This window comes from Lithobates pipiens, unplaced genomic scaffold (genome assembly GCF_037356315.1).
Source record: "Lithobates pipiens isolate NorthernLeopardFrog02 unplaced genomic scaffold, aLitPip1_a1.2 Scaffold_7, whole genome shotgun sequence".
NCBI classification, from domain to species: Eukaryota; Metazoa; Chordata; class Amphibia; order Anura; family Ranidae; genus Lithobates; species Lithobates pipiens.
The window spans coordinates 847184-872209 of NW_027507892.1; the positions used below are offsets into that span (position 1 = coordinate 847184).

The 25026-nt window shown below is 44.6% G+C and overlaps 1 protein-coding gene across 1 annotated transcript in view; it reads right to left on the minus strand.

Annotated features, from left to right (window-relative positions):
* Positions 1-25026, minus strand: part of LOC143959292 (leucine-rich repeat serine/threonine-protein kinase 1-like) — a gene marked incomplete in the record, with an annotated part of 364255 nt that overhangs the window by 287383 nt on the left and 51846 nt on the right. The window contains 1 exon segment of the mRNA XM_077467970.1: positions 17428-17561. Coding sequence (XP_077324096.1) covers positions 17428-17494 — 67 coding nt within the window.

Sequence of the window (25026 nt, forward strand, 5' to 3'; positions counted from 1 at the left end):
GGGTCCCGCCCTACAGCACAAGTGCACCTGCTACGGATCTCTGAAGGAGCCAACGTACACCTTCGGCGATTTGCGGGAATGCGCCAACCTGCCGCCGTATAACGACGGCGGCTGGTCGGCAAGTGGTTTAAGCCACTTGCTATCCGGGGCAATTTTTACATTTTTCCACACATGTAAAAATATGCATTTTTTCTAGAAAATTACTTAGAATACCCAAACATTATATATCTTCTGAAAGCAGAGGCCCCCGGAGAATAAAATGGTGGATGTTGCAAATTTTTATGTCACTCAATATTTCTGCAGCCGTTTATTAAACGCAAGCTTTCAGGAAAAAATACACCTAATTTTTTGGTGACACCATCTGCCTGGAGTTTGCATGTTCTCTCTGTGCCCGCGTGGGTTTCAGGTGACCACTTGCCGTCTGCCTGTTGTCTAAAAATGGCCGGACAGCTTCTTCCTGAGGGAGGAAGGCCATCCTAAAAGGTGAATTCCATGTATTACTTATTTTACATACTTGTTGGATCCCTGTAGAAGCTGGAAATCACTGTAACAAGCACCACTACTCCAGCGATTTCCACCAGCTCCCAGGTCCAGGGCCTAAGCGGCTGTTTGTCCAATCAGAGAACACTTTGCTTGCATACTTACATTGGTTCCAGCTGAACCAATGTAACAATATAAAAATGATATATCCACTGGTGGATCTTTCCGCAAGTTAATAATGCTGCTACCACGGCAGAGGCAGCGGTGGTACTATCCTATCAAACATGGTAATTTCATATATAGACGTACATTTAATACCTCTTCTGGCAACGGGTCACCAAGGGCCTCTATTCAAATTTATAACCATTTCTTGAATCTGCAGGCTAAGGCAGATCATATACGCTCTAATCAGCGTCTGTGCTACAACCCCCGTTTACCGCACTTCCTTAGACTTAATAGTTTATTATGGGTGCGGAGGGTCTGAAATATGCCTACCAACTATATGAACAGGGTGTGTTCAAATCCCTCACACAATTAACACAAGAGCTGGCGATCCCCAAGAGATGGTACCATAGATATCTGCAACTCAGACATGCAACTGCAGCCCAATTGGGTCTTAGCCCCCGTACACACGGTCTGAGATTTTACAACTAAATCCGTCGGATTTTGTCCGTCGGATCTTGTCCGAAACTGTTGCATACACACAGTCGGACAAAGTTGGCAAAAAATCCGATCTTTCAGAACGTGATGACGTAATTTCGTTATGATGGGACTACGTTCAGGCTAGTAGCCAATAGCTTTGATGTAGGAATTTGATCTGAGCATGCGTGGCACTTGGTCCGATCAAAATTCTCTACACATGATCGGAGTATGTCCGATCGGCCCAGTTGGTCGGGAAATATTTCCAACATGTTGGAAAATTGGGTTCGACGGATATTCCGACGGAATCAGTCCGATGCATACCACACACAGTCGGATTATCCGACGACACGGTCCGATAGGACACATTCCGACGGATTCTCCGACCGTGTGTACAAGGGCTTAGAGAGGTGAATCTCTATAATGCAAAACTGGAACGGGTATTACTCTCCCCGGAACACACGCGCCTTGTTTCAACATTTTACAGTCTATTACGGGATAAACCTGCAACCTCACCTTCCAAACTACAGACAAAGTGGTTGTCCACCATCCCAGACCTCATATATGAGGACTGGCGGGAGTAGTAGTTTGTAAGATGGATGAGCCTGGCAGCAGGATTCATGATGTACGATGAGGGGGTAGCCTATTTAGAGGTAAGCCAACGAGGAGGGAGTTGAAGTGGTCAAAGGGAGAGATAACCATGGAGTGGATCAGAAGCTTTGTGGTGACATTGGTAAGGAAGAGGCGTATCTTGGAGATGTTGTGGGCGTTGAGGCGGCAAGCTTTGGACAGAGATTGGATGTGGGGCAGAAAGGATAGTTCAGGATTCCACCTTGGACCTTGGCATGGGGGGACGGGTTGATAGTTGACTTCGACAGAAAAATCTGAGGAATTGGCACGTGGGGGAGGAAATATCATGAGCTTGGTTTTGGATAGGTTGAGTTTGAGGCGATTTCTACTTTGACAATTTCTGAACCTCACTCGACTGAGGTATATTCATAGAGTTTTCTATATCCCTAAACGACTCTTTTTTATGCACGAACGAGGGAGCCCTTTGTGTTACAAACGTGGGGTGGAACAGGGTGACTTTACTCACGTGGTTTGGGCCTGTTCCAGGATCAGGCCTTTCTGGTTGGAGATTACTGAATTCATCGCCTCTAATTTTGAAATTCATAATGTATGCAACCCAAAAAAATGGTGCCTATTAGATGTATTTGAGGATGTAGAGTTGTCTTCTAGAACCAAAAGTTTCCTTAATACTATTGCTCTTCTACACTAGGAAAACTATTGCGCTGTATTGGATAAAACTAGATTGTCACCACTCGGGTCTTTGGAAAAAATGTATTAATCAGAACCTGTTGCTTTATAAGTTGACATGCGAGGCGAGAGCGTGGCCCAAAACATTTATTAAAATATAAGGTCCATGGATAGATTCTCAGGATACATAGGGACTCCCTACTTCACCGACTCTCCTCCCTAGTAAATGCTTTCATTGAGTCTATATACAGTATCTCACAAAAGTGAGTACACCCCTCACATTTTTGTAAATATTTTATTATAAATTTTCTTGTGACAACACTGAAGAAATGACACTTTGCTACAATCTAAATTAGTGAGTGTACAGCTTGTATAACCATGAATGCCAACATGTACTGTGACATACTAAAGCAGAGCATGATCCCCTCCCTTCGGAGACTGGGCCGCAGGGCAGTATTCCAACATGATAACGACCCCAAACACACCTCCAAGACAACCACTGCCTTGCTAAAGAAGCTGAGAGTAAAGGTGATGGACTGGCCAAGCATGTCTCCAGACCTAAACCCTATTGAGCACCTGTAGGGTATCATCAAAACGGAAGGTGGAGGAGGGCAAGGTCTCCAACATCCATCAGCTCCGTGATGTCATCATGGAGGAGGGGAAGAGGACTCCAGTGATAACCTGTGAAGCTCTGGTGACCTCCATACCCAAGAGGGTTAAGGCAGTGCTGCAAAATAATGGTGGCCACACAACATATTGACACTTTGGGCCAGTTTGGACATTTTCACTTTTTGTTGCCAGCAGTTTAGAAATGAATGGCTGTGTGTTGAGTTATTTTGAGGGGGCAGCAAATTTACACTGTTATACAAGCTGTACACTCACTACTTTACATTGTAGACAAGTGTCATTTCTTAGATATAATAAATATAATCTATTATTATATATATTCGTAAATAACCCCCATTGTGTATAACCCCCACTGAAAGTGCGCTTGGAAGTGCAGTCGCCCTAAATCTGAGGGGTAGATCTGAAATGGGTGGAAGCTCTGCTGATTTTATCATCCAATCATATGCAAGCCAAAATGTTGTTTTTTATTTTCCTTGCATGTCCCCCTCAGATCTACAGCGACTTTACTTCCAAGTGCAATTTCAGTGCAAAGTGGATTTTCCTTTAGTAAATAAACCCCAATGGGTTTTTTTTTTTGCAATAAAGAGCCTGCCTGCTCGCATTTGTTTTTCAGCTTTAGTTCTGTTTTAAACCAATAGGAATGAGTCAGTACATGAACTCACTCTGTTTGGGTATGCAGAATTAAATGCACTTGCCATTATTCGCTCTCTGCTCCCTCCATTTCATATAGTATTAGAATTCCCTATTGATATCATAACCTGTTTTCCAGAATAAATAATAGAAGTGTATTCATTCTCTTTGCCAGACAGTAGATTTATCGGGGATTATAAATCTGTCAGAATACCTCTCTGGGATTGAAGAGATACTGCTTCCGATGGGAAGGTCAGACTTGTGGTTTTGTTGCCTGATAGACCGATCAATATTCGGAGTCTAGAATGTTACTGCAGGGAAGAGCGGAAAGATGTCCCCTAATAACCCCCATTTATATGTCCAATTATACACTCCGAATTATAGCAAGACGGAACAAGAAAAAAAAGCCCTCCAATGGAAACACTATGACAAATAACACCACTCCCTTCCACTGACATGTCACTATGTTACCATCATCTTTAAAATAAGGGGATTGGTCCATATTTTAGGACAGTGGATGGAGTGCTGCAAATCGCCCTTTATGCCCCAGTGGCCAACTCCACATTCAGAGGTTTTATTAATAGCACAGATCCTGCTATTTATCCAAATAATGCCCTCGTTTTTTCTAATGAAAAAGCTGGTGACAAGTAGATATTTGTAGTCTTTGCCTAAGACTTCATGCACACTAGAAAGCTAAAAAAAAACTGTTAAAAAAACCTGCTATTTTTGATTTTTTTTCCGGCATTTAACAGTGTTTAGCACAGTGTGCAAATTACATTTAGCAGAAGATGATGGTTCTCCACTGACAGCTAAATGTAAAAAGAACAGTTGCCGGTGTCTTGTCATATAAGGTCCCCCATCCGATAGTGTCCGCTGCGTACTGCGCATGCGCAGTACACAGCAACACAGATTCTGAAAATTGCAGAGGATGAACGGCGCCTGCGCCGTGAGTCCAGGTTCTATCCCCACTATCCAAGTGGACATAGAGTAGGAATAAAAAGAGCCGAGCGCAGCGAGGCCGAGCCCGAAGCGTGGCGAGCGAAGCTCGCCCGCAAGGGGCCCTCTAATATTCACATCCCTATGTCCGCTTGGATGGTGGGACTACCACCTCCACTCACGGCGCAGGCGCCGTTCAGCTTCAGAGATTTTCCGAAGCTTCGTCTGCTCCGTACTGCGCATGCAAAGTGAAAAAAAAACTTTGGGTCTGGTATGGACCTTAATGGGAATCCCACACCATATGTTTAAAAAAAAAAAAAAAAAAACTTGTGGAGTGCCCCCCACAATCCAAACCAGGTCCTTATCCGAGCATGCAGCCTGGCAGGCCAGGGAAGGGGTGGAAATGAGCAAGCACCCCCCCCCCCCCGAGGGGGGTTGCATAGGCCTCTTCCCCACAACCCCGGCCCGGTGGTTGTGAGGGTGCCTTATAGGAATCTGGTAGCCCCATTTAACAAGGCCCCCAGATCCCAGGACCCTCCCCCCCCCCCGATGCGAACGAGTATAGGGTACATTGTACCCCTACTCATTCACCAAAAAAGTGTCAAAAAGTAATTAAAACAGTTTTTATAAAAAAACAAAACAAAAAAAAGCCTCCTAGTATAGCTCCATCGTCAATCATGATCAATGCCGGCCGCCAACTTGAAAAAATAAAAATAAAAAGCTCTGCACCCAATGAAGGCTGCTGCAGTTTCACAGCTCCGCCACCTCCCATCGCTAAATAAACGAAGGGGCGGGGCCACCCGGTGATGTTACTGGGTGGCCCCGTCCCTTGTGACATCACCAACCCAGCATACCCCCTGGTCAATGACGGCCCACCCTTTGTTTCTTGGGGATAAGGTGCGTTGGGGGTGCAAAGCACCCCGTATGTTTAGGGCATGTGGCCTGGTATGGTTCACGAGGGGGGGGGGGGCTCGCTCGTCCCCCCCTTTCCCAGCCTGCATGCACAGATAAGGGTATGGTATGGATTTTGGGGGGGACCCCACACAGATTATTTTGGCCTGCGGTTCCCTTTAAAATCCATACCAGACCCAAAGGGCCTGGTAGCTAAAAAGGATATCCCTCAGTGGAGAAATGTACTCTTACTTTCTGTTGTGAGGTCAAGGAAAATCTTCCTGATGGGACACTATTATTACAGTGATCTTCAATAGCCTCTGGGTGGCTGCCCTGCTTCAATATAAACACAAGGAGGTTGCTACTCAGCACGGACGCCATTCAGAGATCGGTTTTGCATTTTCTCAATGAATGCAAAGTGCTCTCGGATTGGACGAGGTGGGGAGGTGGGGCTTTGCATTCAATGGCAAAATCCTGTGTTCACAATGCAGCAGGACAGTCACTCGGCATAGGACCACAGAAGCTAGTGGAGATCACTGTAGTAGTAGTAGTAGTATATCACTGTAGTAGTATGGTATATGCATAATTTACTCAGGTTATTTTGTGTCAAAACGCATTGGGCGGAGCTTTTGAATGACTTCATCCTGTCGGACAGAATCCAGAAGTTCAATATTTGATAGTAACGGAATATCGGCAACTATTCTGTGGGGCTAATAATAAGCAATGTGCTCATGTACATTTAAATGTGAGTTTATTGTATGTGGATTAGGCATAAATAAAGCGTCTTTTGGAAATTAAAGCACCATGTAGTTCTTACTTTTTTTTTGTGGCTATTCCTTTAATAACCTGGTGGAATAGAGGAGTGGATATGCTTGCTGGGGGACAGAGGATCATATTTATTAGGTGCCAAGGATACCTTTTGTACTGCGAAAGAGTTGGATTAAAAAGCATCTGAACTACCCAGTTGTTTATTCTTTTTTCTCTTGTACTCCCCCCCCACAAGATGTTTTTTCATGTTATTTTACTTGGGATCCTGTATGTGTATTCACTATATGGTGTTTCCCAGCACTTGATAGGATATTTTGTGGGCCTTAGGGTGTACATTTCTTTTGCATTTGTGCCCCACAAGCAGCCTGCTACCCTCCTGATTGACATGGCTTTGTTCACCCTTTTAGGCTTGCAATTGGCCGCCATCTCTGCCCACAACACTTTGGATCCCCTGTCTCCTTTATGCCAATCTTGTTTGTTATTTGTTTGCCTTTTTGTTTTCTGTACGTTGCATGGATGACATGAGACTGCCCATTTCAGCTGTTTGCCATGCCATGATGTTAATCGGTAAATGTCTATGTTCACCTTATGTTTGTATGATATTCACTTGTTTAAAGATTTTATATATATATATATATAAAGCGCACCTCAGTTGAAGAGGTACAAGCTTTTACATTCTGTATGTGGCTCATAAACGTACGGTGAGAGCACAACTGGTAGAGGAGTGTGCACAAGCAGTTTATGTAAAGTGCACTATAAGAAGCATAGATTTGCTGTGAAAGACTTTAGGCCGGATTCACACCTATGGCATTTTTAGTGCGTTTTGCATTTTGCAGATTTGCACTACAGAATGTGTTCCATTGGAAACCATGTTAGATGGACTGCAGTGCAAATCTGCAAAATGCAAAAAGCACTAAAAAATACATAGGTGTGAATCCAGCCTTCTTGTTTTGTGAAATACAGAGTCTAAACTGGGGTAGGTGTTAAAGGGGAAGAGAGCTACCCTTGTTGGGATTTTTATGTTATTTGTATAGTTAAAAGGAGAAGTTCAGCCTGAGCTCGTTTGGCTGGGCTTCTCCTATGAACCTGAAGTCCACTTTCTGCTGAGGTCATGGATATCAGTCCAGGCACCTTGTCCTCCCGACAATAAAGTCTGGATCCACCAAGTACCTGGACTGACACCCAGCTCAGCCTCTCAGCGAGCCTCTGAGAGCCTGAGATGGCTGCTCCCGCCCCCTCCATAGCTCAGTGCTCCAATGAGCACAGAGGGAGATGAGCAGAGGGCTGTGACTGACAGTCTGCAGCTCTCTGCTCACGGAGCCCTGAAAACTGAGCGATCTGCGACTTTTTACTTCAAGCGGTCTGAAGTGCGTTCTCTGCTGACGTCAACAAGTTCAGTCCAGGCACCGCGTCATCCCGACTTCAGAAGTCTGGATCTGCCGGGTGCCTGGACCGATGGCAGTCTCAGACTCTCAGCGAGCCACTGAGACTGCCGCTCCCCACCCCCTCCACAGCTCAGTGCTCCAGTGAGCATGGAGGAGCAGAGCAGGAGAGATGCTAACTGACAGGCAGCAGCTCTCCTCTTGGGGAGCCGAGAGAACCGAGTCATCGGCGGCGTTCAAGGGTTCGGTTCTCCGTGAAGAGACGGCGGGGGACAGATGTAGCATCCACCTAGGTAAGTACTATTGAGGGAAAAATCCCAAACCCATACTTCTCCTTTAAATTAATTCTGTTGGCGACAGATGACCTATACTAACCCCATAGTAAATACAAGTGCTCTGGACATGAACACTCAAAGCCTTTTCATTCAGTCTCCATAGAAAGCGCTCTCTTCCACAGACATGAACACTGAAGTGGACAATCTTGACTCCAGCCCAGGAAATGTGAACATGCAACTAAAAAATTGTGCCCATCTTAGCTTTTGTGAAGAGAAAATGTAAGTGCATCCTGCACGTTAAAGGAGAAGTACAGTACTGTGGAGTGCTGTCTGTTCTGCACTCCTGTAACCCGCTGAAGCCCACTGCTGGTTGATGTCACAGAGCCGGTCCAGGGATCAGTCCATATGCCTAGACCGGTACCTGGCTCAGCCTCTCAGCGAGCCCTCCGAGCCGACCGCTCCCCGCCCCCTTCACAGCCCAGCACTCCAGTGAGCGGGTGGCATTCACCAGCTCTCTGCTCACAGAGCTCTGAGAACCGAGTGATCAGCAGTCTTTGAACGCTCAGTTCTCAATGTTCGAGCGAGCAGGGGACAGATGCAGCATCGGACTGATGCTGCATCCACTAAGGCAAGTATGATTTAAAAAAAAAAAAAAACCCCAACCTTTTCTTTTAAGAAGAAAATTGATATGACTTGAAGTTTAAAGGCTAAAGCTGGCCATAGATGGAGCAAAATTTGGCTGAATGGCCTGATTTTGATTTGTGTGTGGCTGCCCTTGTTCAACAGAAGTTGATCATTAAAGGGTTACTACATCCAGGAGACTGCATTCACTATATCTGGTCTCCCACAGTACACAGAACATGGAAATGCAAGTATTTTAGTAAATATAAACTGATGAATAGCTTTTCTCATCAGCAGTATATAGCAGTATTGTGAATTCTATCAGTTCCTGGTGAAGCTTGTAGGAAGACTACACTGAGATGTCCTATGAGGCTGCATGGCTCTTGACCGTCTGTCTGGACAGTGCTGATCACATGCACCCTCCCAAGAAAAAAAAAAACCTCTAGCAATACAAACCAAACTGAGCATGTGCAGCCTGACTCCAAAGGCTCAGTCTTATCCAGACTTGTCCAGGGGGACAGTGCAGAGAGGAGGAGGATCTGTGCTTACAGGATCAAGCAGCCTTTTTACACAAAGTAAATAGTTAGGTTCCACCGGGAGTATAACAAGCGTGCTTTACTGCATATACAGACTGATTTTACGGTTGTGGGTTTAGTAACACTTTAATGTGGTTGTAAACCCTTACACACCACCTTTACCTACAGGCGAGCCTATAATAAGGCTTGCATGTAGGTACTGGAAATTCTCCTAAACCTGCACAGTTTAGGAGATATTTACCATATAAGCTTGTGCCAACGTCATCGGCGCATGCGCCTGTGTCCTGACCATTGGCTCCTGCGACTCCGACCAGTCAGAGAGCTGCCCCGGAAGGAAGAGGGGTGAAGATGGACGCAGCCACCAGTGGGGACAATGCAGGCTTTGTTTGCAGGTAAGTGCAACATAATGTGCTAGTATGCTATGCTTTTACTTTGCAGGGTAATAAAGAGGAAGTAAAACCCATCAGGGTTTACTTCCTCTTTAACTCAAATTCTGTCAAAATGACACACTGAAAAAACATTTTTTTGGTCAATAGGCTGCAGCAGCTGATCAGTGTATTGTGACAGCAAAGAGTTCTGCTGCAAGTCCTGCCAGGTGGGATTCCTCCACCCACCTCATTTGTGCAGATATAGGAATCCATTCTCTCTCAGCCTTCTTTCAGAATTAAGAAAACGAGTCATCTATGACAAGCTTAGGTTCACCTTTCTTAAAAAAAACAAGAAATGCACAAATTATTGCAGCAAAGAGAAAGTGCATTTATTATTTTTATTTTAAATGGCCCCAGCATACTCTTCCTCAATCTCCAAGGTACGGGCTTTCACTTAGACCCTGTTCACACTGGCATTAAAAGCAGGAGTTTAAGGCGTGTTTTTAATGTTCCTCAAACTTCTAGTAAAGCAATCTACAGCTGATAATATGGACAGCGCACTGAGCCGTTCATGTTATCAGAACATGAAGCGATTGCGTCGCATTGCATTGCTGCACTTCAAAAATGAAGCTTCATGTGGCGTTTGGAAGGAGTTGAAGCATCTCAGCTACTTCCATTCAAGTTTATGATATTGTGCCATAAACTCGTCGACGTGTGTTTGCAGCGCGTTAGCCCTTGTTCACAACAACCCAAAAAAATAGGCATCTGGGGTGCTCAACGCCTTTAACATGCATTAAACATATCAACTGAGTCTAACAAAGTGCATTAACACTATAGGTGTGTTTGTTCAACGCTAGTATTGTGAGCAAGTGAGAAAAGGGAGCTGAAGGAAGTATCAATGGACTAAGCCCTTGTACACACGGTCGGAGATTCCGACGGAATGTGTCCTATCGGACCGCTTTGTCGGATAATCCGACTGTGTGTGGTATGCATCGGACTTTTTCCGTCTGAATATCCGTCTGACCCAATTTTCCAACTTGTTGGAAATATTTTCCGACAAACCGGTCCGATTGGACATACTCCGATCATGTGTAGAGAATTCCAATTGGACAAAGTGCCACGCATGCTCAGATCAAATTCCTACACCAAAACTATTGGCTACTAGCCTGAACGTAGTCCCATCGTAACGAAATAACGTCATCACGTCGGATTTTCCGACAACTTTGTCCGACCGTGTATATACAACAGTGTCGGACAAAATCCAACGGATTTGGTTGTCAGAATCTCCGACCGTGTGTACAAGGGCTTAGAGTGAGCTGATCACTGCATTTGTGTTCCATTGAGAACTGGCAGACAGGACTTGTAGCTCATTCATTCACAACATTTACAGTGGTTGGGGCTTCCACTTGGCCCGAAATATGGGTGTACCAAGTAACATGGTCCCGAAAGTAGAGTTGGGCTTTAAAATGGCTGCTATTCATTGGGGGGGGGGGGGGGGCGCGGGGGTGCCGAAAGCTGAAATCTATACACACTTGCATTACCTGGAACCCCCTGGATGGAATTCTGCAGCTCTGGATCAATTAAACTAAACAAGTGAAGTGCCACAACTGGTAACATTAAACATCTCAGAAGGCATTCCAGCCTGATATCGAGCCACTAAAATCAACTCCATAGATCTTCCAGGAATTGTGCTCCATGTGCTCCCTACTTCTCTATTAATTTGAACGTCCAATGCTTCCTGTACCAGAAGTTTCACAATAAGTCACAATATCCAAAATTGGAATCACAGGGTATAATCGACTAACAGACCGGGTGTTTCTTCCTTGGTCCTTTCCTGCTGTCTACATACAAAATGTAGGAACCCAAAAATGTAAAGAAGTACGACCGCAAGACGAAATGTTGTGCAATTACATCAGGCACCTCGGAAACTGAAAGAAAAAGAGGATTCCAAACACAAGAGACGAATACATGTATACAGGATATAGGTTTTCAGATATTCCTCAGCATAGCAATGAATATAATAAAATTATTTTGTTGAAAGCCTAGAGTCAGAAATTCAAACTTTGCTTCAGGGACCTACAAATACACATAGACGCCTGATCCATTGTTGGCCAGTTAGAGAGACCATGTGAGGTCAATAAGGCTGTACAAGGACCATACAAGCGTGTAGAGCCTGTGGAATGACATCCCCGGGACCCACTGTCGCCACATACAGCCGTCCATTAAAATGCATTACAGGCATACCCAACTTTTAAGTACGCAATGGGGTTTATTTACTAAAGCTGGAAAGTGCAAAATCAGGCTCAGTTCTGCATAGAAACCAATGAGCTTCTAATCCCAGCTTGTTCAATTAAGCTTTGGTAATAAAACCTGGAAACTCATTGGTTTCTATGCAGAAGTGAGACGGATTTTGCCCTTTCCAGCTTTAGTAAATAAACCCAATTGTGTACTTAAAAGTGGGGTATGCCTGTAGAAGAGGAGCTGTATGCGGTTGTACTCCATGGGTTACATAAAGCACAGCATTCACAATGACATATGCTCTGAATGAACATGATCTGTGTTGTGAGCATACATCAGTGCATATGCTTTACACAACCCTGGTGCGTAACAGTGTATAGCAGCCTTATCTAATGGATCTTAATGGGCGGCTGTACACGGCCTCAGCGGGACCAAGGAAATGTCATTACGCAGGCTCTAGATGCCATATGGTCCATGTAGCCCTGTGTATGAGACCTAAGTCACCATCATCCGACACATGTTAAAGGGGATAGCAGTCAGATTGGAATAGGACAATGGGGTTGATGTACTAAAACTGGAGAGTGCAAAATCTGGTGCAGTTCTGCATAGAAACAAATCAGCTTCCATTTTTTTTTGTTTTGTTTTTTTAAAGCTTAATTGAACAAGCTGAAGCTGATTGGCTATCATGCAGAGCTGCACCAGATTCTACACATTCCAGTTTTAGACCCCTTTCACACCACACCGCCCATAGCGTGGGCGGTAAAACGGCGCTATTTTTAGCAGCGCTTTACCGCTGGATTTGCAGCGGATTTTGGCCGAGAAAGGGTTAAAACTGCCGGCAATACGCCGCAATAGCGGCGTTTTGCCGGCGGTATTACAGCGCTGCCCCATTGATTTCAATGGGCAGCAGCGGTGGAGGAGCGGTAAACACACTGCTCTTTCACCGCTCCAAAGAAGCTGCTGGCAGGACTTTTCCCTGACGTCCTGCCAGCGCACCGCTGTAGTGTCACAGACAATGTTGCAGCTTTTTTAGGACGGATTGCAGGCGCTATTTCTAACGCTATAGCGCCTGCAAAACACCCTGGTGTGAAAGGGGTCTTAGTAAATCAACCCCAATGCATATCTCCCAACTTTTTAAGATGGAAATGAGGGACACCTATCAGCAAAAGTATGCAGGTATAGGTCACACCCCTTGCCACGCCCCCCCTTAAAGGAGAATTGTACAATAAAACAAGATTGGTTAAACCCACAAGTGCTTTTTTTTTTTACCACTAATATTCCTTTATATTGGCTTTTGAAATTTAGAAATCGGATGAAAGGTTTAGCGCTGGAAAACACTTTTTGATAGATAAAAAGTGCATTTTATATACATCTATATAGATCAGACCAAAGTGAGAGATGAATGAGGAGGAATGAGGGACAGAGGGACATTGTTCCAAATCAGAGACAGTCCCTCGAAATCAGGGACAGTTGGGAGCCATGCCAATGCGTGTTCGGAACATACATGAGTGCCCATGTGGGTTTATGCCACCTTCCCCCTGCCACACAACAGTGTATAGCCACCCCTTTTAATGCATCTTAATGGAAGGCTGTTGTGATGGCAGCGGGTCCCGGGAATATCATTACGCAGGCCTTTCACATTGTATGGCCCCTGTATAGCCATGTGCATGAAGTTACATGACGCTGGAAAAAAAGACACTAGTCCATCTAGTTCAACCACCAAGTCTTTTTCTGATGCATAATTTTAAGTTAATAAACCAAATATAATAAGACATTCAACTATCCCCTAGGGCTCTATTGTAGCTGTACCGTGGTGATCATCCCACCCTGGGACCTTGGGTGGTTGTGTGGGCTTCTCTGAGCTCGGACGGAGTCCATCACCCCTTGGTGAATAATTGGTGGCGGAAGCTTATCAAACCTTTTAAAGAAATCACTTTCTGCATATAATCATACATTCTCTTTATAATCTCAATACTGGTATGTATTTTAGACACTTTCAGATACCACAATGGTGATTTTGCCTGAAAGAAAACGTCTGTGTTAAGCCTTTTTTATCTGTTTTTCAAAAGATACTCATTTTCTCTCCTAAAAACGTCTCTGAAGAAGGGACACCGTCCTGAAACATGTCAGACTTATGGAGGAATTTGTACTCATGTTTGAATTTGTAGAAAATGTATCATATGTGAATTGTTTTGTCTTGCACAAATGTTCTGTATAGATTACTATCACGCTTTTATACATGCTTTTTTTAAGCATTTTTTCAAATATATAATATGTTTTTATAAAAAATCCTTTGTTCGCCTTCAAGTCCCTTTGTATCGGCAGGGAGGGGGGCTGGGGGGTACAAGTATCCCTGTTCTCAGGGTCCTCTTCTACAATATTCTTTGGGATGATGGCAACACTTTTTTGGAGAATTAAATTTCTATTTTTGTGTTTCACCACTATATACATAACCATCAAGTCTAAAGCCCCATACACACTATCAGATTGTCGGCTGATTTTTGTCTTCAGATTTACAAAAACCATGTAGTAGAAGGGCCTGCCTGATTGCATACACATTGAGACTCCTAAGGCTTGACCTTATATTATATGGTTTTGGTAAATCTGAAGGAAAAAAATCAGCAAAAAATCTGATAGTGTGTATGGGGGCTAAGGCACCACCATCCAAGGCTTGATGAGGGGGATAGAGGTCAGATTGTAATATCTTGTGTTCCCCCTAATAAGTCACAGCTGGCAATACTGTTGGGGGATTTTGAACATGGCTTCAATCAAGCTATAGGCCGGGTGGTTATAGTCTTGTACCCTCAGCTCCTCCAAACTTGTAGAATTAATAAATGGGAATGTGCGGTCATGTGAAGGTTTCGAGTTTTGCTCAGGCATGTACTGGCCATTGGGACTACCGGGAGTTTCCCGGTGGGCCGATGGCTCAGTGGGCCAGTTTGAGTAACAGCCTGTCAAAGTAATGGCTGCGTGGCCCCCACTGTGTCCTCCAACCCCCACGGTGTCCCCCTGTGTCCTCCAACCCCCACGGTGTCCCCCTGTGTCCTCCAACCCCCACGGTGTCCCCCTGTGTCCTCCAACCCCCACGGTGTCCCCCTGTGTCCTCCAACCCCCACGGTGTCCCCCTGTGTCCTCCAACCTCCACGGTGTCCCCCTGTGTCCTCCAACCCCCACGGTGTCCCCCTGTGTCCTCCAACCCCCACGGTGTCCCCCTGTGTCCTTCAACCCCCACGGTGTTCCCCTGTGTCCTCCAACCCCCATGGTGTCCCCCTGTGTCCTCCAACCCCCATGGTGTCCCCCTGTGTCCTCCAACCCCCACGGTGTCCCCCTGTGTCCTCCAACCCCCACGGTGTCCCCCTGTGTCCTCCACCGCCCACACTGTCCCTCTGTGTCCTCAACCCCCCACTGTGTCCCCCGGTGTCCTCCACCCCCCCCCCCCCAACAGTATATATACTATATATACTGTTTTTGTGCATGTTTGCAAAATTAAAGTGGGCCGGTCTGGATGAAGTTTTGTCCCAGTCCATCTCTGGTTTTGGTTGTCTAGGTGGATCACATAAGTGGGCTTGGCAGGTATTAATGAGGGGTATTGTAACATAATAATCAGCTACTTTGCATAAATGGTCAAAATGGTCTAAATATATCCATGAAAAATATTAAAAATCTCTTTGTTGAAGTGCCGTGTAGGGTCATGTAATGGTCTAAGTTATTCTACAACAATATCTGCAGAGTCTCTCTACCATCCCTCTGAATAGGTTAAATATGAATAGTTATATAATACAAGTCCAGACACATTCAGGGGTATTCATAAAGAGTGTAAGACATTCTTTAGAATTTTCATATGTTTCTGCACGGCAAATGTCAGTGCGGCGAGAAATTCATGTAGCTGTTGTAAACAGCTACATGAATCTGGGGTATACACCGGGGGGAGCATTTACTAAAACTGGAGAGTCCAAAATCTGGTGCAGCTCTGCATAGAAACCAATCAGCTTCCAGATTTTATTTCCAAAGCTGAATTGAACAAGCTGAAGTTAGAAGCTGATTGGCTACCATGCTCAGCTGGCACCAGATTCTGAGTGCTCCAGTTTTAGTAAATCTCCCCCAAGGTGCCCCGTGCGGACACTCTTGGGTTGATTTGCTATAGGCAAATAGACTGTGTACTTTGCAAAGTGCAGTTGCTCCAGATCATTTTAAATGTGCAGAAGCGCTGCTGGCTTCCATCATCCAATCATGTACAAGCGAAAATGCTGTTTTGTTATTTAATTTTCCTTGCATGTGATTGGGTATTCTTTGCAAAATGAAGCTTTAACTCATTTACTAAGCTCTGGAGCAAATGCACTTTGCAAACTGCACAGTCTATTTTGTCTTTAGTAAATCAACGCCTATGTCTTCAGTGCAGATGAGCTTGCTCCTGCTACTGTAGCGTTCACATAGGAAGTGCAGCAGCCGAGGATTTTTCAAGTTGGGTGGGTGGAGCCTGATGGTGATGCACAGACACTAGTTTCCTATCAGGTATGCACCCCCTGTGACTGACAGCAGGCAGATCCATAGCCAATAGATAGCATGCTAGTGTCTTTGGACCCCCCTCTGCCTACTATCAATCACAAGAGAGAGTGGACATGATGGGGAAATAGTGTCTCAGCCTTCCCCATCGGGCTGAGCCCACTGTCAGTGTGACTAATTGCTAGGAGACGGTCGGCTGTGAAGTCGACAGCATCCTTGAAAACCAGTGACAGGTGGGGACGGGTGGAGGTATCGCTTGCAAACATGCCTTATGCTACACAACATTCAGAGACAGGCTCTCTGCCCGTCTCTGTATGCTAACTTATGCCCTGTACATACGGTTGGCTATTCCAACGACAAAATCTGTCTGATTTTTTTCCAACGGATTTTGGCCCAAAACTTGTCTTGCATACACACCGTCGCACAAAGTTGTCGGAAAATCCGATCGTTCAGAACGCGGTGACGTACAACGGGACTATAAACGGGCCAGTAGCCAATAGCTTTCGTCTCCTAATTTATTCTGAGCATGCGTGGCACTTTGTCTTTCGGAATTGACTACACACGGATAGAATTTAAACGATCGGATTTTGTTGTCGGAAAATTTTAGATCCGGCTCTCAAACTTTGTGTGTCGGAAATTCAGACGGAAAAAGTCAGATGGAGCCCACACACGATCGGATTTTCCGACAACAAGATCCAGTCACACATTTTCCGTCGGAAAGTCCAACAATGTGTACAGGGCATTAGAGTTGGTCTAAATTACCTCCCAGTTTTCATGATCTATGAACTGGAGGTAATTATTTTTTAATATAGCGCAGTAATAGCTCCACTTTGTAAAAGTGGCACTATCAAGAACTACTTGAATCTGCCACGCATATCAGTGAAGCTACCGAAGTAGGCAACAAGGAATTTTTAAATCTGGTGCAGGTCAATTTGATGTGCCATTAAGTCGGAAAAATTTTACTAGGACTTTTTTGAATTCCTCTGATAATGTCTAAAGGACTATCAAGTTTCCAGTTTACAGCTACAAGTAATATTGCAGATGGAGTGTGAATCTGCACCTCTCACTCTCACAAATGGGTTGGTCCCCAAGAATCCCCATGGGATTTGCACCATGTTTAAAACCAAAGCATGATACTGAAGAATGGAACACCAGTACAATAAAAGTTTTTAGGAAGGAAACCGTGGTATAATCTGTAGAAAGCATTGAAAGAAGGAAATACATCCTTCACTGGCATTGAGATAAAGAAATTAATCAGATATCAGCAAACACTTACCATTGTGGGAATCCATACTTCCACCTCGACTTCCAGCACATGCTTCAACCCCAACACACCAGTACATCTTGAGGAACTAGACTGTCAGCAGTGAAACCAAACCAACTAGGAGCTGTCTTAACTGAAATTACCATCTGCAAGGGGAGGGAAAAAAAAAAGCATTGGTTTACCACTTTTTTTTAAAACACAAGATTACATCTAATAGTAAATGCAAGTTCAAACATAAGAAAAATAGCTGAGCAAGATCTTTATGTGCTAAGATGAAATGTGGTTTTCGAGAGTTCGGGAACAATCTTTTTATCTTGTGAACTACTGACAGTGCCAAGAAGGTGTTGTTTCAGGGTCCCTGCAGCCAATACATTTGGCTAGTTCTACATATGCCAGAAAATCCCACACATACTGCAGCTTTTGATATGAATTTTTTTTTTTAAGAAATTTGTTTGTTTTTTTTTTGGACATTTATTATAGCAAAAAGTAAAAAAATCTTTTTTTTTTTCTAAATTGTCCTTCTTTTTTTTTTTGTTTATAGCGCAAAAAATTTAAACCCCAGAGGTGATCGAATACCACCAAAAGAAAGCTCCATTTGTGGGAAAAAAAGGACATATATTTTGTTTGGGTACAGTGCTGCACGACCGTGCAATGGTCAGTTAAAGCGACGCAGAGCCGTATCGCAAAAAAATGGCCTGGTCATTAAGGGGGCAAATCCTTTCAGTCCTTAAGTGGTTAAGGACTTTCTGGGAGGAGGACAAAATACAACCTTCCCACCTTAGTCCAACGGACAGTATAAGTATTTTATTACAGCAGTAACAGCTCGGTTTTATTACCAATTACACATTTTACGGAGCATAAAAAAACGCCAATGACAATCATTTATCCAGGCAATGCATCTGGATTATAGGTCTGTAAAACAAAGATAAAAAAAAGAAAAGTTGCGACAGAAGACTGTTCTTCGTGCATATAAAAACATTATAACAAATATTCTTCTTTTTATGAAGAAGGTGTGCGGATTTAAGTGAACTTGTTGCCTTTGCATGGGAAACCAACCAACCAGCCAGTTTTGCAAATGTGTGTCCAAGGGTGAGCCACCAAGGGTGAGCCACCAAGGGTGAGCCACGTTTCTGTGTCATGTCAGGTTATATGTTTTCTACCCCTTGTTTTTGGATGTCCCAATGGTCAATAGTTCAAGATCTCCACTGTCCTTCAATGAAATGGAGAGGACTCATGCACTCAGTGGTTGGTCCGCAAGGATCTGTATTATTAAAGGAGAAGTAGGGCCAAAGCTTTTTTGGCTATACTTCTATGTATCATAGTAGTGCACTTTGTTCTGCACACCTGTGACCATTTATCAGCCGGCAGCAGGCTAAAGTTCACTGTCGGCTGGCGTCAGACTCTGGAAAGATACCGACTTTACAGTCATGATCCACCCAGTTTCCTGGAATAGCAGCTGGCTCACCCTCTCAGTTGACTGTAGAGAGCTTTAGCTGTCCGTTCCCACCCCCTCCTCAGCCCCGCACTCCAGTGAGCGCTGGAGGGGCACAGTAGAGAGCCGGAGACTGACAGTCACCAGCTCTCGGCTCACTGAATACTGAGAACGGAGCGATCAGCAGCCTTTAATTGCTCAGTTCTCAGCGTCGAGAGAGCAGGGGACAGCTACAGCTGGGATCGGTGCTGCAGCCATCTAGGGGAGTATTTTATTTTTTTCTATTGCAGAACTTCTCTTTTAAGCCTTTTACCCAGCCAGCAGGTTGATTGACGATCGCACAGTGAAAGGGAGCAAAAATCCTAGAAAGCAGGAACTAATGTCCCATCTGGGAGACTTTGGTGCTATCAACTTGGCTTAGCTGCCTGGAGCACATAAGCGGATTTTCTACCGGTGGGGGTGAGCTCTGGCACATTGGGATCCTAGTCTAAGCCCACCCAAGCGATCCTGCCAGGAAACTGGCATCACGTAGTGTGCCAAAGCATTCCCTGCCCCAAAGCGTGAATACATGTGGACCACGGGAGATGCCTCAGTTGCTGATGATTGACACAGTACAGATGACAGCTTGCAGGCAAAATTGACCACCAGCAGGGACAGCCCACAGGCTGTGCTTATTTTCTTTTGTACTTAGTGACCTTCTCATAGGTGTGCACAGCCTGTTGCATTAGGGTGTGCACCCAAAGCTTAAACATGCGTGTGTCTACATATATATGATATATATGATATATATGATATATATATATGATATATATATATATATATATATATATATATATATATATATATATATATATGATCCCCCTGCCGTCACAGTGAAAGAGAAGTGCGTAAACACTTCTCTTATTGCAGAGCCGGTAAGAGGGAGATCTTTCTTATCTTCCTGCCGGCACACAGAGCCATAATGCTAACGCGCTTGGGGTGATTGGGGTGTGCCTAGGTACCCCCGGCACACCCTGTGTGCATGCCTATGGCCCTACTCCTGCAGGCACTACTGTAACCCAATGGCTGTTTTTTAAAAGATCTGTGATGTCTTCAAAGATCGCTGTGTCCTTGAATGAATGGAGGAGAAATGATAGTTGATTGTACAGTGCCTTAAAAAAGCATTTCAACCCTAAAAAATGCTTTTTCATTTCAATGGCTCACGTCTCTGCCTTACCTGGGGATTAGGCTCACTCCGACGTGCGAGGGACTCTTCCAGGCCAATTTCCCCCCTCTGTTTAGGAAGCTATCGGATATGCTGTCCTCCTGATCCCAGCTTCCATTATCCTGGTTCGGGGCGGATTGTGGCAGTCCGCATGACTTATATCCCAAAACTGCTGTACCTTTTTCATGTCTTGCCGATCCCGGTTACTACACATTCATCAACGTAAAATCCTGAAATTTGCCTGGGGTTCCACCAGACCCAGAATGAACAAACGGGTTCTATACGCCCATAAGATCAATGGTGGCCTCTCGGGTTACCAATCTCCAAGCCTACTATACAGCAGCGAACATAGCCACATTATCTCACCTCCATGAGCAACATCAAATGCCGTTATGGGCCACAATGGATTTAGTTGACTCCTATCCGATTCCAGTTGCCTCCCTGCCCTAGCTCCCTCACAAACACCATCCTGACATAATTGGGCCTTGCCTGGCACATTCCCTCCGCTTTTGGGACTCGACTAAATACTTGGCAGGCCCGATTTCTCCTCATCTTCCCTTTCTTCACTTCCTCCCTTGCCCTTTGTTTCCACCAGGCCATGATAACCCACAACATTTCTCTTGGAGGACTAATAGCGGTTTTGTTGATATCCATTCTTTATTCACCCCCACTAGGATAATTGCATTTGATGCGGTACGTTCCTCACACGATATTCCACTCCGTGAACATTATAGCTACCTACAGCTTCGCCACTTTCTACAACAGCTCATCAAAGTCCCAACCTACTCCATACATATAGACCCCTTTTGAAAGCCTTTGTAGATCCCGGCCTCAATCTTCGGGCTCAATTTCTTTAGTCTACGCAGCAATCATCTCCTCTACAAAAGCACTGATCAAACCTTACCACCTCCAGTGCAAGGTCGAACTGGGGAGGCAGCTGGATCCAGGAGGACTGGCAGGTCATGACTATCGCTTTGTCCAAATGCTCCAAAAATGTTCTCATTTTGGAGAATGCATAAAAAAATACTATACAGATGGCAATATACCCCGGCTAGACTGGCTTGTTTCATTCCAACTTATTCTCCTCTTTGCTTCTGGGGATGCTCTCAAAAGGGTACAATGTCACACATCTGGTGGACATGTCCAAGAGAATGCAGATTATGGGTCAGAGTCTATGCCCTTCTCTGCACCTTATTTCATACTAATCTGAAGAGAGACCCTTATGAGGCTCTCCTATGTAAACCAATTATAGGACTACTTCGTCTGGAACGCCAGCTGGCGCTGCATATATTTACTGCAACTAAACTGACTATAGCAAGAGCCTGGAAGAAACCAATACTTAGCAATGAGGCTGTTAAACATCGTATGAACGACATTGCGGTAAACGAAAAGCTGACGGCCATTCTTTCAGACACTCGTGATAAATTACTTAGGATCTGGCAGTCTTGGGTCGCCTACATACAATCTACTAGATTTGATTCTACGCTCCTATCAATCTAATACAGTGGGGCAAGAAAGTATTTAGTCAGCCACCAATTGGGCAAGTTCTCCCACTTAAAAAGATGAGAGAGGCCTGTAATTGTCATCATAGGTATACCTCAACTATGAGACACAAAATGTGGAAACAACTCCAGACAATCGCATTGTCTGATTTGTGAAAGAATTTATTTGCAAATTATGGTGGAAAATAAGTATTTGGTCACCTACAAACAAGCAAGATTTCTGTCTCTCACAGACCTGTATCTTCTTCTTTAAGAGGCTCCTCTGTCCTCCACTCATTACCTGTATTAATGGCACCTGTTTGAACTTGTTATCAGTATAAAAGACACCCGTCTACAACGTCAAACAGTCACACTCCAAAATCCACTATGGTGAAGACCAAAGAGCTGTCGAAGAACACCAGAAACACAATTGTAGACCTGCACCAGGCTGGGAAGACTGAATCTGCAATAGGCAAACTGCTTGCCGTGAAGAAATCAACTGTGGGAGCAATAATTAGAAAATGGCAGACATACAAGACCACTGATAATCTCACTCGATATGGGGGTTCCACACAAGATCTCACCCCGTGGGGTCAAAATGATCACAAGAACGGTGAGCAAAAATCCCAGAACCACACGGGGGGACCTAGAGAATGACCTGCAAAGAGCTGGGACCAACATAACAAAGGCTAACATCAGTAACACACTATGCCGCCAGGGACTCAGATCCTGCAGTGCCAGACGTGTCCGAGCCTGTCTGAGGTTTGCTAGAGAGCATTTGGATGATCCAGAAGAGGACTGGGAGAATGTCATATGGTCAGATGAAACCAAAGTAGAACTGTTTGGTAGAAACACAACTTGTCATATTTGGAGGAGAGAGAATGCTGAGTTGCAACCAAAGAACATCATACCTACTGTGAAGCATGGGGGTGGCAACATCATGCTTTGGGGCTATTTCTCTGCAAAGGGAACAGGGCGACTGATCCGTGTACATGAAAGAATGAATGGGGCCATGTATCGTGAGTGCAAACCTCCTCCCATCAGCAAGGGCATTGAAGTTGAAACGTGGCTGGGTCTTTCAGCATGACAATGATCCCAAACACATCGCTCGGGCAACGAAGGAGTGGCTTCGTAAGAAGCATTTCAAGGTCCTGGAGTGGCCTAGCCAGTCTTCAGATCTCAACCCCATAGAAAACCTTTGGAGGGAGTTGAAAGTCCATGTTGCCCAGTGACAGCCCCAAAACATCACTGCTCTAGAGGAGATCTGCATGGAGGACATGGAGGCCAACATACCAGCAACAGTGTGTGACAACCTTGTGAAGACTTACAGAAAACCTCTGACCTCTGTCATTGCCAACAAAGGATATATAACAAAGTATGGAGACAAACTTTTGATATTGACAAAATACTTATTTTCCACCATAATTTGCAAATAAATTCTTTCAAAGATCAGACAGACAATGTGATTGTCTGGATTTGTTTCCACATTTTGTCTCATAGTTGAGGTATACCTATGATGACAATTACAGGCCTCTCTCATCTTTTTAAGTGGGAGAACTTGCACAATTGGTGGCTGACTAAATACTTTTTTGCCCCACTGTATCTGCTTGTCCCCCACCCCGCAGAACCCCCTTTCCTTCTTATTCCTACCCGCAATCGTTCTCCTAGTCGGTCACCCCTCTCCTCCTTCCTTTTCCTTTCTCCTTTTTTTCCCACTTAGTCTTTTTACATATCCTTCTATGTCATCAGGCCACCAGGATTGAGCCTGACTGACATGGTCACATGGTTAATTTTCAGCAATTTTATATTGTATACCCTCGATATTATATCTTTAGAATAGGTGGTTTGATAATATGCTGCATGCAAAAACCCATGAGGGCATTTTTTCTATCTACACTCTAAGCAGCAGCGTGTTCCAGGATACTGTAACATCTCCTACGTGACCATAGACGCGATGAGCTGTTCTGTTGAACTGATTACTAATAAAACCCTTTGTACAAGAAAAAGCATTCATACCCCTGGAAATTTTCCACATTTTGTCATGTTGCAACCAAAATCTTAAATGTATTATTGGTATTTCATGTGATTGATCAACACAAAAATAAATATCTGAAAACTGTGATGTGCATTTGTATTCAGCCCCCCCCCCCCCGTCAGTTGAGCTCTCTCAGATTGGATGGAGAGCGCCTGAACAGCAATTTTCAAGTCTCCCCACAGATTCTCAATTGGATTTAGGTCTGAACTTTGACTGGGCCAGTCTAACACATGAATATGCTTTGATCTAAACCAATCCATTGTAGCTCTGGCTGGATGTTTCGGGTCGTTGTCCTGCTGGAAGGTGAACCTCCGCCCCAGTCTCAAGTCTTTTACAGACTCCAACAGATTTTCTTCTAAGATTGCCCTGGATTTCGCTCCATCCATCTTCCCACCAACTCTGACCAGCTTCCCTGTCCCTGCTGAAGATAAGCATCCCCACAACGTGATGCTGCCATCACCATGTTTAATGGTGGGGATGGTGTGTTTAGGGTGATGTGCAGTGTTAGTTTTCCGCCACGCATAGCGTTTTGCTTTTAGGCCAAAAAGTTCAGTTTTGGTCTCATCAGACCAGAGCACCTTCTTCCACATGTTTGCTGTGTCCCCCACATGGCTTCTCACAAACTGCAAACGGGACTTCTTATGGTTTTCTTTCACCAATGGGAAGAAAACACACGCGCCAATCCGAGTGTGGCATAATAATAACGTAATTCATCCAGAAATCTACTCACAACCCCCCACAACCTGGAAGTGACATTGGGATCTCTCACCCGTGCGTTCCACAGCCCCAGAAAAATGCCAGAATCCACCGGCTAAGCCCCTCAGAGCCTATAGCCACATAGGACTCTCTGCATACGCCACTCCACGGATGGGGATATCCTGTAGTGCTACAGGCCTTTTTGTACTTCACCTTTGCGAGTAAATTTCTGGATGAATAAATTTATTAAATTAGTAAGCTCTACAGTCAGATTGGCACATGCGTTTTCTTCCCAGCTTACTTCAAGTTGCTTCTTGCTTGCTCACAGAGCTGCCACAGAGTGTCTAGCCCACAGCTACTATCAACTTTATGGACATTCCTTTTTTTTAATTTTATTCGCCATTGGGTTTTTACAGCATCCCTGTGACACGTTGGCCTCCACTTTGCACCAATCTCTCACCACTTGTGTTTCTTTCAACAATGTCTTTCTTCTTGTCACTCTTCCATAAAGGCCAGATTTGTGGTGTGCATGACTAATGCAACGTACACACGATCGGAATTCCGGCCAGAAAAAGAGCGATCAGAGCTTTTCATCGGAAAATGCGACCGTGTATATGCTCCATCGGAGTTTAGCTGTCCGAATTTCCGCCAGGCAAAAATTGATAGCATGTTCTCAATTTTCCCGACTGAAAAACTTTCTATCGGTAATTCCGATTGTGTGTATGCAATTCCGACACGCCAAAAATCACACATGCTCAGATTC